Here is a 14,465-nt window from a genome sequence, read left to right on the forward strand (position 1 = left end):
TTAAGTGTGTGTGTACATGTTTGAATGCTTGTTTGCTAGTCTGGGCTACAAAGACTTAGGAGCAAGTAGGGAAAGCAGTCAGCAATTATGAAAGTTCAGTGCTGGCCGACAGATCCAGCACATACGTCACTTCATTTCCAAAGCCTTGTCTAGTTCACCCAAATGTTCTGGCTTCTGCGTTCTCATAGTACTTTATTTTTTTATTTTTTTTATTTTTTTTTTTGAGACAGAGTCTCACTCTGTTGCCCGGGCTAGAGTACCGTGGCGTCCGCCTAGCTCACAGCAACCTCAAACTCCTGGGCTCAAGCGATCCTCCTGCCTCAGCCTCCCGAGTAGCTGGGACTACAGGCATGTGCCACCATGCCCAGCTAATTTTTTTCTATTTTTAGTAGAGATGGGGTCTCGCTCTTGCTCAGGCTGGTTTCGAACTCCTGAGCTCAAACAATCCGCCCACCTCGGCCTCCCAGAGTGCTAGGATTACAGGCGTGAGCCACCGCGCTCGGCCACTCATAGTACTTTATATTACTATTACTATGTTCTATTGTAAAATCTCTTAACATTATTTATTCAAAAATATTTATGGATCACCTACTAAATGCCAAAGACTGGGTGCTGGAGATAACACCAAGCAACAAAAGAGGCAAAACTTCCTGCCCTCGTGGATGGGCCTGCAACAAATACACAACCCTTCTCTTCCTCCACATTTGGCAGATTTTGAACCTGCATGGGATGGTAGGCCAAAGCGCTAAGGTCACAACTTTCAAAGGATACAAATAAGTAGGGAGAGGCTGGTAATGAACCTAATAAATAACAAAATTATGTAGTATGTCAATGGCGATAAGTGCTGTGAAAAATGATATCAGAGTAAGAGTTATATGGAATGCAGGGATGAGTGTTGCAGTCTTAAACAGGGTGGTCAGAGTTGCCTTCACTAAAAAGGTAACATTTGAGCAAAGAATTGAAAGAAGTAAAGGAGGGAGGGAGCTATGTGGGGGAGAAGAGCATTTTAGGCAGAGGACACAGTCTGTGCAGAGTCCCTTTGGTAAAAGCGTGCCTGGTATGTATGAAGAATAGGCAAGGAGACCTGAAGGTAACAGAGGAGGTAGGAGGGTAGGTGTAGATCCTGTGGATTTTATAGACCATTGGAAGATCTTTGGTTTTACTCTGAGTTCAAAGTGAAGCCTTTTAAGCAGTGTAAGCAAACATGTAACATAATAAAAAGGGCCATTCTCAGTGTTACATTGAGAATCGACTTGGTGTGGCAAGAACAGAAGCACAGAAGCAGGGAGACTAGTTGGGAGGCTCTTGAATAATCTGGGTGAGAAATGAAGGTGGTATGGACCAGGCTTAGAAGCAGTAGAGGTGGTAAGAGATAGGCTGGATTTTGGACATATTTTAAAGGTAGAGCCAACAAGATTTCTTGACTAGCAGATATGGTATATAGAGAGAAAAGAGAAGAGTCGGGGATTATATAAGATTTTTGGTTTGAGCACCTATAAGGGTAGTTTGCTCTAACTCAAGTGGGAGAAAACTGTAAGCAGAAGGGGTAGAGATGGGGGGGGTGTTGGCTAGGGGATTAGGAGTTTAGATTTTAGAAATTTGAAATATCTCTGAGATATTCAAGTGGAAATGGCAAGTAACAATTAGATAAATGAGGCTGTAGTCAGGGGAGAAGTTCTGAGCTGGATGTATATACACTTGCAGGTATCACAATGAACCCAGTATTTAAAACCATGAGACTGGATGAGATCACTGAGAGAATGAGAATAGATAGAAAAGAAACCCAAAAACTAGGCCCTAGGCAACTCCAGTAACAATAGTTAGTGTTGGAGGATTTCCACTGCCAGGTAAGATGTAGTAGGTCACAGCAGGCCAACATTCAATTGCAAGGGACCAAAAAAAAAAAAAAAAGTTAAATTGCAAAAAGCATATTTTAAAAGGCATCAGATAGCTGTGGAAGAAATCCAACCTATTTCTTATCATCTCCATTGCTTCTAGCCTGGTCCATACCATCTTCATTTCTTATCCAGATTATTCATTTAGAATTAAATGAACTATTAATAAAATTTCAGATGGTGGAGAGTTATTCCCAGGTGAGTTGACGATTGCTGACTCTTTTCTTCTTTGGAGATGTTTCCCAGTTCTGGGAACAGGTTTAGGATCAGGGTTGGCCCAGACAAAGAGACTGTTCTGGGTTGAAGAGAAACCATCTGACCCTGGTGGTGATTATACAGGGATGGTGAACTGTTTGGAAACTAAAGGAATCCCCAAAGCAAGGGGATTTCTCCAGGAGACTTTTGCTGAATTCTGGAGCATCCCAGGAAGCTAGAAGTTCAGCCAGAAGGCAGATGGAAATCTCACAGTCTCCCAGTACTTTGGAGACAAAACATCTCACTAGAGGGATGGGCCTATCACAAAACACTGACTCTCCCTTAAGATATTTGTGAAATTTTTAACCTGCTTGGGATTGGATACTAAAAAGCTAAGCTCAAAACCTCTATATATGTCAGGGCTTAAGAGAAAAAAGACCTTCCAGGCTCTGAATCAGTAACCTTGGGCATTCATGCTCCAGGAAAAGGGTAAAACAAGAGGTGGATTGAACTGAATTTTAGTAACCCAGTCCTGCCCAAACTCAATCCCCGACTGGATCAAGGAGACCCCCCTCCCATTTGTCTAAGAGAAAATAGGAAACCCTTGTGGTAGAAAATATTGTTTGGAGCTCCTTTTTTATCTACAATGTTCAACATAGGATAAAAAATTATTAGATGTTTGAAGAGGCTAGAAAACGTGGCTGAAAACCAGAGAATAAGCTTATAATATTAATAGAAGGCAGACTCAAGTGTCTGCTTCTCCAGATCTTGGAGTTAGCAGGAAAGAACTTTAAAATACCTATAATTAATATGTTAAAGAAAATAGTGGAAAAGATGGACAAGATAAATTTTAAATGAAGACTTCCAACAGAGAATTAAATCTATAAAGAGAATCAGATTAACAGTCTAGAACTGAAAATTTCAATTTGTAAAATTCAGAACCCAGTGGATGGGTTTAAAAGCAGATTACATGCAGAGAAGATAAGATTAGTAAATATGAAGACGGATCAATGGAAAAAATTTAAACGGAAGCTCACAGAGAAAACGAATGGGTAGAACAGAGCAAAAAGTAAAAGCGTAGAGAGACAAGTGGGATGCAGTTAAAAAATCTAATGTATTTCTCATTGGAGTCCTAGGCATAGAGATTGGAGCAGAGCAGCATTAGAAGATGTAATTGATGACCAAGAATTTCTAAACTGATGGAGGATATCAACCAGTAGATTCAAAGTCAGATAACACTCAAGCAGGAAAAATACAAAAGAGAAAACCATACCTAGGTATATCTTAAGCTATAGAAAACCACAGACTGAGGGAACATCTTAAAAGCCACTAGAGAAAAACTGACAGCTAGTATTATATTAAGTGGTACAATATTGAATGTATTCTTCTTGAATTTGAGAGTAAGAAAAAGATTCTGCTATCATCATTTATACTCAAAAATACACTGGAGGACCTGACCACTACAATAAAGAAAAAGAAGAAATAAAAAATTTAAAGATTAGAAAGGAAGAAATAAAACTTTTTCATTATTTGTAGATGACATGACTGTAGAAAATTGAACATAATCTACAAACTATTAGAATTAGTGTGGATTTAGCTAAGTTGCTGGATACAAAGACAGTATACAAAAATATGTATTTCTGTAAACTAGCAACATAAATCAGGAAAGGATATTTATAAAATCCAATTTATAATAGCATCAAGGTATCAGATACCCTGGAATAACTCACAGAAGATATGCAAGTCCTCTGTACTAAAAACATTGCAGAGAAAAAAATAAGGAAGATCTAAACAAATGAAGAGCTAAACTACATACGTATACTTAGTATTGTTAAGATGTCTATAATTCAGTCCCAGTTAAAATCCAAGCAGGGCATTTTCTGTTGGTGGAAATTTTTATGAAATTGCTAAAGACCCATCAAGAATAATCTCAAGACAGAACAGTATTGCCGTAAGAATAGACAGATATACCAAGGGAACAAAATACATTTTTGTATTGTAGCTAACATTTAGCTACAGTTTCCCATTTTCTCTATGTATGGCGACTTTTGGGATACCCGATAGAGCTATATTGTCCAATATGGACATTACCAGTCACATGTGGCAATTGTGCACTTGAAATATGGCTCGTCCGAATTGAGATGTGCTCAAAATGTAAAATGCAAAGTATATTTTATAGACTTAATATGAAAAAAAGAATAAAAAAGTATAATTTAAGAATATAAAGATATTTTCTTAATTTTTATAGATTACATGTTAAAATGATAATATTTTGGATATACTGGTTTAAATAAAACATTATTAAAATCAGTTGCACCTGTTTCTTTTTATTTTTTTAATATGACTACTAGAAAATTAAAAATTATGTATGTGAGCTGGGCACAGTGGTGCACACCAGTAATCCCAGCTACTTGGAGGCTGAAGCAGGAGGATCACTTTATCCCAGGAGTTCAAGATCAGCTTGGGCAACATAGCAAGACCCTGTCTCCAAAAAACAACAATAACAAAAATATATGTATATATAAATTACATATGTGGCTTAATGACTTTGGTGACAACAAAGATTTCTTAAACAGGGCACACGAATACTATTTATAAGAGAAAAGATTGATGAAGTGGTTTATGTAGAACTTCCATTCATCAAAAGACACACAAAGAGATTGAAAAAGCAAACCATATATTGGTAGAAAATGTTTGTAATCTATATATGTGACAGAAGACTCTTAAATGTATAAAGAACTCCTGCAAATACATTTTTAAAAAGGCAATGTTAAAAATAGATAAATGACTTGAATAGGAGTTTCACAAAAGAGGCTATCCAAATGGCCAATAAACATGAAAATGTGGTCAGCATCCTCAGTTATTAGGAAAATGTGAATTAAAAAGACAACACTGCACATCTGCTAGAATGGCTAACATGTTAAAGACAGAATATCAAGTCACCTGGAATTCCCATATATTGCTGGTGGGTATAAAAGTTGTTGCAATCACTTTGAAAAAAGTTTTGGCAATATTCACTAAGACTAAACATGTACCTACCCCATAACCTGGCATTTCCACTCCTAGGTATATATCCAAGATAAATGAACACATTTGTCTGCTAAAAAACATGTAATTTATATGAATTTTATCCATAGTACAAAAATTAGAAGCAACCCAAATATTCCTTACCAATAGAGTGAATAAATAAAATAGTGGTGTATTTATATTACAAAATACTACACAGTATTGCAAAAGAATTAAAGTATTAGGTTGGTGCAAAAGTAATTGCGGTTTTGGACTGTATTTTACATCATTATAACTAGGTCAAACACACATCTTTATTAATTAAAATAGGAACCACGGCAATCAACACATTTTTGCCAACAGGAAATAAGTTTGCTTATTCCTGTAGCATAAAAATCCGTGCTTTGGGATTCGATGAATTCTTGGAAAGCATTTTCTGTGTGCTGCTGGTTGTAGAAGCATTTTCCCTGTAAAAAGTTGTCAAGATCCTTGAAGAAGTGGTAGTTGGTTGGGGAGAGGTCAGGTGAATATTGTGGATGAGGCAAAACTCCATAACCCAATTCATTCAACTTTTGAAGTGTTGGTTGTGCGATGTGCAGGCATTGTCATGGAGAAGAACTGGGCCCCTTCTGTTGACCAGTGCCGGCTGCAGGTGTTACAGTTTTCAGTGCATCTCATTGATTTGCTGAGCATACTTCTCGGATGGAATGGTTTCACTGGGATTCAGGAAGCTGTAGTGGATCAGACCACCAAACAGTGACCATGACCTTTTCTTGGTGCAAGTTTGGCTTTGGGAAGTGCTTTGGAGCTGCTTCTCGGTCCAACCACTGAGCTGGCCGTCACCGGTTGTTGTATAAAATCTACTTTTCGTCATACTCCGATTGAGAAATGGTTCATTGTTGCATACAATAAGAGAAGACGACACTTCAAAACAAAATTTTTTTTGATTTTCAGTCAGCTCATGAGGCACCCACTTAACGAGTTTTTTCACCTTTCCAGTTTGCTTCAGATGCTGAATGACCGTAGAATGGTCGACCTTGAGTTCTGCAGCAACTTCTCTTGTAGTTGTAAGAGGATCAGCTTCAATGATTGCTCTCAATTGGTCATTGTCAACTTCCGATGGCCAACCACTGCGCTCCTCATCTTCAAGGTTCTCATCTGCTTTACAAAACTTCTTGAACCACCACTGCACTGTATGTTCGTTAGCGGTTCCTGGGCCAAATGCATTGTTGATGGTGCAAGTTGTCTCTGCTGCTTTATGACCCATTTTGAACTTGAATAAGAAAAATCACTGGAATTTGCTTTTTGTCTAACATCATTTCCATAGTCTAAAATAAATATGAAATAAACAGCAAATAATGAGTTGTTAGCAAAAAAAAACATAAAGCGAGAAATGCACATTAAAATGATGTATAACATAACCACATTTATTTAAGAATGTATTCCAATATCAAATGGCAAATTTCAACAATGCTAACACAGCAATTACTCTTGTACCAACCTAATATATACTATATGATTCCATTTACATGAAGTTTAAGAGGCAAAACTAATCTGTGGTGGTAGAAGTCTGAATATTGGTTACTTCCAGTGGGGACACAAGGGTCTTTCAGAATGCTGGAAAGGTTGCGTATAATAACTTGATCTGGGAGGTAGTTATATAAGGTATATGTGTATATGTAAAAATTCATCAAGATACACAGTTGAGATTTGTGTATACTGTAAGTATGCCTCAGTAACTAAGCATGATGTTAGCATATCTGATAGTTCCTTGACGGTGAAGACTGTACATATCTCCTTTACTACTGTAAGACCAGTGCATACACATAAAAGGCCCTCAATAGAAGGAATGTGGGATGGATATTTAGGAAGGAAGCGAAGTAGGAATTTGGGAAGGAAGTTGGCTCGTTAATCTAGTTTCTCTTAACCTAGCACATGTTCCTTTACTCACTGCCCACTTGCCTAAAGTCTAAGTGTATGGAAAAGGGGGAGATTTACATTTAGTGATGTAGATCAAGAAAAATAGCTGTCTCCAGTCTGTGACCTCAGAAAGTTTGATGTTTTATTTCCTCACTGTATTTCCTTCTCCCTCTCTTTTCCTCTTTCTCTTTATTTAGCATTCAACAAATATGTTTCGATGAGCCATTTTTGCCTGACCTTTTCTAGGCTAGTTAGCTATCTGTGTATAAGAGAAGAATCCCTGCACTCAGAAGGTTACACTGTAAAGGGAGAAGAGAAGCAACAGACAATAAACTATCTCCTTTTCCTTTCCTTACTTATGCTTAAGAACCAAGCAGACCAAGGACTTAAAAGAGAGAAACAAAAGCTTAGTCTATATTCCCACCCCTTCCTTCTATTATATAATAATCATAGTTCAGTTGCCTTCTTATTGAGTAGTAAGAAAGGATTTTTGTCATTTTGTGTTATACTAATTTCTGTTCGGCAGCTAGCACAATGCCATGTATCTGAGGTTGCTTAGTAAATATTTGTAACCTTTAGGAGCGTCTGTCTGTGCCTGCTTGCTGATTTCCATAATTCTTTTCTGCAATTTGCCCTCATTTATTTTTTTAAAACCATCATCACTTATCTGGGAAAAGCTTGATTTAAGATCTTAAGAAATGTAATGCGTTTTGTAATTGTATGGCTTTGGGCCCTAGAATGGTGGTAGGCTGAAGGTGATATGCAACACAAACCATCCTTCTGGGATGTTGCCATCAGGAACTTAGAATAGTCAATTTGGCAGTTAGGGTTGTTAAGATGAGTGTTCTTTTCACATACTGTTTTAAGTCTCATATTGTGATCTGGAAAGGTCATAGTGCATATGAAACCACTGGGAAATAAAACTGCTCAAAGTCCTGGAAGAATGTTAAACATGAGTTTTATGACTCAGTGCATCCTTATTTTAAGTTTGTCATTTTTAATGCAGGTTTTTTTTTTTAAATCATAAATACTCTGTAGAAAGATTTCATGGAGATTAGGAACTTAGAAATGTTGATGTGTAACTAGGTTAGGAAGGAAGGAATTTATTTGTTTTCAGTTGGGATTTGCATTCCAAGGATGATCAGTGAAACAGAAAGCTATTTCCAGGTACAGAGAGGAAAGATGCTACAATTTAGTAGACAATACCTTGTTTTTGCATAGTGCTTACTATTCAAAAATTTTTTTCACATACCATTTTATCTTCCCAGTAACCCAGTGAGTTACGTATTTTTAACTCCTATTTTAATGAGTTTGGAAACTAAGAGGTGTTAATTGATGTGTCCAAAGTCAATAGCTGGTCGATGTTAGAATTGGGACTTCCTAATTCTAAGGCCCCCAGACTCTCTTCTTTCACAGCTTTCTGAAAATTTTATGCAGAAACATGTAGATAATTTTGCAGAGAAGGTAAGTCCTGGGACCAGTTTTATTTTTATTTATTTATTTGTTTGTTTATTTATTTTTTAAATAGAGACAGGGTCTTGCTCTTCCTCAGGCTGGTCTCGAACTCGAACTCCTGATCTCAAGCGATCCTCCCACCTCGACCTCCCAGAGTGCTAGGATTATAGGTGTGAGCCACTTTGCCCAGCCATAGTGGTGTCAAATGCAGATCTGGAATTGAATCTGAAAAGGAGAAAAACTTCTCTGCTCCTGTGATAGGGTTGTGCCCAGAGGTTAGAAACCCACACCTTTGAATTCTAGCTTTGCAAAATGTTTGTGATCTTTTGACCACTCTGTGGGTTGATAGGAGGGAGGCCTCAGTACTCTCAGGTGAACTTTTGAATGAAGTAGTACCCACTGTAGTTATTTCTTATAGAATTCTTTTCTTGGATTCTGTGGTTCCAGCAATATTTTTTCTTTTTAATCTTTGTCTCTAGGAGCCTCCAGAAGATGATGCAAACATCATTGAGAAGATCCTGGCATCTAAGACTGTCCAGGAGGTCAGTGGCTCATGTTTCTGGCTTTTATATCACTAGCACAAATTACACCCTCTGTAAAGAGATAATTGGCTAGAAATCCTAGAATGGTCATTCTTGGCTGGAATGAGAGAGAGGCAAGAATATTGCCTGGCTAGTGAACACATACTTTTACCTCCATGGAGGATTTTAGGACATGAAACTCTTATATATCTAGAATGGCTTAAAGTGATAATTTTCTCCATTGTGACTCTAGCAAAAGGTGTTTATCCCTTCGTTGCCGTAGCCCAGTGTAAGTTATCAGAGGGCCAAGAAGAAGAGATGGAAAAAGAGTCCTAATGGAAATGTTGTGAAAAAAAATTTTTTTTCCCTTAGACATCTCAGGGCCATTGTAGGACTCCCCTAGAGAAAATTCCTAGAGTGAGAGAGTATATAGCTTCATCTTTACTTAAAGTATTTATGAAAGTAAACTTTCTTACTTGGAATACCATTAGTATTTCAGGGGTAAGGGTCTGAGAGGACACCAGAGATAAATGTGGTTACTTCTGCACCAGGCTCTGTTCCTGACATTTCTAAGCCCTGGGCCAGTTTGGGTTGATCAGCTGAACACTGTCCTATCCTGGACCTTGGAAGAACACCAGGAAGATTTTTTTTTTTTTTTTTTTTTTTTCGCTTTATAACTATGTATTCAGCCTTTGGAAAACCTGATCAATAGTAGTCAGGAAAAGACCTGGAAAATGAAAGTATCTTCAAAAAATCTTTATTAAAACCAGACAGAGGTGTTGATTACCTGTTTTCTTTTGGCACATAAGGTGGGATCTGGGCTGATAACTGCTTGCTGTTGGTTGCAGGTTCACCCGGGAGAACCTCCATTTGACTTGGAGCTCTTCTACGTTAAGTACAGAAATTTGTACGTCTATCTAAAGTATTATATGTGTTTGGATTTTATATGGCTAAAACTTGCTTTCCCTTGTGACTTTATTATATTCTGTATCTTCAGAGACTGGCCCCTAAGGGGTGACCCATAGATCTTGGTGGACTCAAGTTCACCTTAGACAGTAATGCTCAACTTTGGCTACACGTGGAATTACCTAGAGAGCTTTTTAAAACTACTGAAGCCCTTGCTCCACCCAAGACCAATTGACTCATACTTAGTGGGTCCTAAGAATTGGGGTTTTTAAAAAACTCTATAGGCATTTCTCACGTGCACCCAAGGTAGAGAACCACCATCCTATGGCATATACTCTTTTTCTCTCTTGTATTTTTTCCTTTATGCTACCTGCCCACTTTCACTAGTGTGCGTTAATGTAACTTGCCCACACCTGCCCTCCTCTACTCTGAGCCAGTTTCTGTAGAAGGTGCAAAGATCACTTGCTTGGAATTACTCCATTTTGTTTTGTTTTCTGTTGTTGCCCTTAAGGGCAAGGCCTTTCTAAGCCCAATCTCCAGCAGTTTCACAACAAACCATTCCACTGTTTCTGTGTTAGATGGTCACCCTGTTTATTGAACACCTTAAAGCTCAGTCATTTGCTAGCTATGTGCTTGTCTCACAATTTGTGTGTCTTTGGATAGTTCCTACTTACATTGTAAATGGGCCACAATGGAAGAGCTCGAAAAGGATCCTCGCATCGCACAGAAGATCAAGCGATTTAGGAATAAACAAGCCCAGATGAAGCACATTTTTACCGAGGTGAAGCAATATTTACTGACTCATTTGACTGCTGCTTTTCTTGCAGCAATAAATACTGGGTTTAAGTTTCTAAGTCCAAGTTGATAGCCTATACAGATCTATTGCTCAAGTCAAACTGATAAGTGTGTGCTGATTTGCTGCAAAACTAGTCTCGATTTAAGCCACCAGAAAAATTATGTACCCAGGTATAAGGATTAAACCTTATAAACTGACAACTCATAAGAACATGCATGTTGGTCTGAATACTAATAAATAGCTAGAGTGGAGAAATATGCACACGATTCTTATTCTTCATCCGTGCCCCCGCCAAAGACATTCCAAAAAGACTTAAAGTTTCAATGTAAAAGACAAAGCTGAAAGTGTTAGAAAATAAGTAAATAGTAAATAATTTTATTTATATGAACTTGGGAATTTCTAAATACTGTACCTAAAGCAAGAGGAAGAACTGGTGGATTTGAATATTAAACAAATCTGTAGGTGCTACCTATCAGAAAATACCACATATACATCTTAAGTAAATAATTAGAAAATATGTATATACATTATGTACATAATACATTTTTCCTAATTGCATCCATGAACATGCTTATATGGCATATGTTCTTATACAATATAGGAGCCTTTCTATTTATATTGCGCATGTACACACATAAGTTACATACATACATGTGACAGATAGCTTTAATGAAAAGAAATGCCCTTATAACTTAATAAGAAAAATATAAAACCCTAAATAGAAATGGACGGATTAACAGGGAATTCAGAAAGAAGGAAAAATTGGCCAGGCGTGGTGGCTCACGCCTATAGTCCTAGCACTCTGGGAGGCCTACGCAGGAGGATCACTTGAGCTCAGGAGTTCAAGACCAGCCTGAGCAAGAACGAGACCCCATCTCTACTAAAAATAGAAAAAATTAGCCAGGCGTGGTGGCATGCACCTGTAGTCCTAGCTACTCAGGAGGCTGAGGCAGGAGGATTGCTTGAGCCCAGGAATTTGAGGTTGCTATGAACCAAGCTCACGCCACAGCACGCTAGCCCGGGCAGCAGAGCGAGACTCTGTCTTAAAACAACAAAAAACAAAAAAGAAGGAAGGAAAAATTGGCCATTGACCATACAAAAATATAGTCAATCACAGTATTCAAAGAAGTGCAAATTCAAATGGAAGTCTCCTAGTTTTTACTTCTCAAATATTTGAAGGTTTTAAGAACAGGCATTTTCCATTGCTGGAGAGGGTGTAGGGAATTGACATTCTGTACATCACTGAGTGGGAGCATAACTTGGCATGACCTCTTACAAGAACAGTATGGCAAGAGGCATCAAACGTCTCCAAATTTACATTTCCTTTGTCCCAGAAATTCTCATTCTGTCATTTATTTTAACAAAATTATCAAGTCTTTACATGAAGACTTGCTATGATAAAGTGTTGTTTATTATGGTGAAAAATTGAAAATAGACTATTAGGTAACAGGCATTTGTTTATTTATGATACATCCCATAGAATGGTATACTGTATAGTTGATAAAAATTGTGGTAAATTCTGTTTTCTTCTTTTTTTTAACATGTAGTTTTCAGTTTTATACAGATAACTTTTGACGAAAAGAAGCAATAAAAATTACTTTTAAAATGTGAAGTCATTAGTGCTAGATCCTAAGTGTTTACTCAGATACCATCAAGTTATAGTGAATCACTACACACAGGTGCCAGATTATCCATATCGTACGCCTTTTCCTCTAGTCATAAAAAATTGTTTTAGGACGATGTCAGTAAACATTCTTCTTATCCCAGTTGGAGATACATCCTGTTTAGCTTTAAAGTTTGGCCCCAGCCCTCTCTGTGATTGTTTTAAAGCCCACGAGAACTGTTTTCATGGCAGTGTTCCTCTAATAGCTGGAGAAAGCAAGGTGACAATTAGAATTGGAGGAACCATTCTCGAAGCCCCATTGGATACTCTCCATACTTCTTGGAACATTTTAGGCACATCTTCATTTTAGCAAGTATTTGCAGCATAGTGACTTGTTTACGTGTCTTTTTCTTCCATTTAAGCCCTGTGAGGCAGAGCCCCTGTCGTCCTCCTATTTCTATCACTGAGACTAGGCACAGGGTCAGTGCTCAGTAATTATTTGGCTGCCCCCAGGTAAGGGAGGAGGGTTTGCCTTATAGCGTTCCCCGGCTTCAGGCCCTTTGGCACTTACCGTTTTCTTGGAATAAAGTCCAAACCGCTTAACGTAGCCTGCACAACCTGTGTGTGTGTTCTCTGATAGATTTCCAAGGGAGTGATTTTTCCTTGGTTAGGAATAGAGAAGAGAAACTGTGTTAGGGTGTATAGACATAATGTAACAAGAGTTCCTATTCTCGTGGGAAGGGAAGACATTTGAGAAGGTAGTAATGGGGAGCATTGCCTATAGCACTGCCTTTGGTCTTGACCTATTCAACATTTTTATTAGTAACTTGGATAAATAATATGGTCTAAATAGTAACTCAGTTTCGAGTAGAGCATCTTCATATCCATTATTTCCAGCTGCTTTATGAGGCAGCCAAGGCACATGCGAAGGAGACTCAGCCTCTAGAGGCTGCAAGTTCCCACGCAGCACAGAGGCAGAACCCTTCTGACTAAATCCTTTCTAACCATATTAGAATAAATGACACAAAGTCCAGGTTTACCTGGACAGGCTTGAATGCATAAAATGTGGGAATAAATATAATGTCCTACATTGGTCTTTTAAGAATCTTTACAATTTTGAAGTGAGGAAAATGACTGGATAGCAGTTCTAAAAGAAAAGATATTGCCAGTTTAATTACCTACAAATTTTCTGTGTGCCAAGAATACAGTGTGGCTGTTTAAAAAGTAACACTAATCCTAGACTGCACCAACAAAACAATCCTGCTGTTACATTCATTTCATCCCTAAGTGTTACGTGCATTTGGGTGCCAGGATTCATTGAGGGACTTTGTGAAACCTGAGGGAAGACTAACAGTGGCCGGGGGCAGAGGCATAGCAGGGTGATCGAGAGCAGAGGTGGAGAGTGGACCTAACCATGTGAGAGCCAAACTGCCCTTCACCCTCACCCTCACCCTCACTCTCAGCTGGGTGGCCTTGGGTCACTTGCATAAGCTCCTTCACACTCAGTGTCCTCATGTGTGTACAGTAGGACTCAGAATCTACTTTACAGAATCCCTGGGAGGATCAGGTAACAGCACTGTTACTGTTTTTAGCTTTATAGATGTATAATTGACAAAGATTGTATCTATTTAAGGTATATAACTTGAGGTTTTCGTGTATGTATACATAGTGAAATGATCATTATAGTCATGCTAATTAGCATGTCTATCACCTCACATAGTTACCGTTTTCTTTCTTTTTTTCCTTAGAGTAAGAGCTCCTAAGATATATCCTCTTAGCAAATTTCAAATATACAATACAGTATTTTTAACTGTTGTCACCATGCTGTACATTATATCTCCAGAACTTACTTATCCTGTTTATCTAAAATTTTGAATCCTTTGACTAATATCTCCCCATTTACCCCTCCCCTTCACCTTTGGCAGCCAACATTTTACTCTCTGCTTCTGTGAGTTTGATTATTTTAGATTCCACATATAAGTGAGATCCTGCAATATTCGTCTTTCTGTGTCTGGCTTATTTTACTTAGTATAATGTCCTCCAGGTTCATCCATGTTGTTGCAAATGACAGAATTTCCTTTTTTAAGGCTGAATAATCTGTTGTATGTATGTATACACCCCACTTTCTTTATCCATTCATCTCTTGATGAAACTTACGTTGTTTCTGT

The 14,465-nt window shown here is 38.0% G+C and overlaps 1 protein-coding gene across 1 annotated transcript in view; it reads left to right on the top strand.

Annotated features, from left to right (window-relative positions):
* CHD6 (chromodomain helicase DNA binding protein 6) overlaps positions 1–14,465 on the top strand; it is a 155,956-nt gene that overhangs the window by 50,180 nt on the left and 91,311 nt on the right. Inside the window, exons 5-7 of the mRNA XM_012652065.1 lie at positions 8,951–9,013; positions 9,841–9,899; positions 10,562–10,679. Coding sequence (XP_012507519.1) covers positions 8,951–9,013; positions 9,841–9,899; positions 10,562–10,679 — 240 coding nt within the window. The remainder of the gene's footprint in view (positions 1–8,950; positions 9,014–9,840; positions 9,900–10,561; positions 10,680–14,465) is intronic.

The sequence above is a fragment of the Propithecus coquereli genome, unplaced genomic scaffold (assembly GCF_000956105.1).
Source record: "Propithecus coquereli isolate 6110/MARCELLA unplaced genomic scaffold, Pcoq_1.0 Scaffold378, whole genome shotgun sequence".
NCBI lineage: Eukaryota > Metazoa > Chordata > Mammalia > Primates > Indriidae > Propithecus > Propithecus coquereli.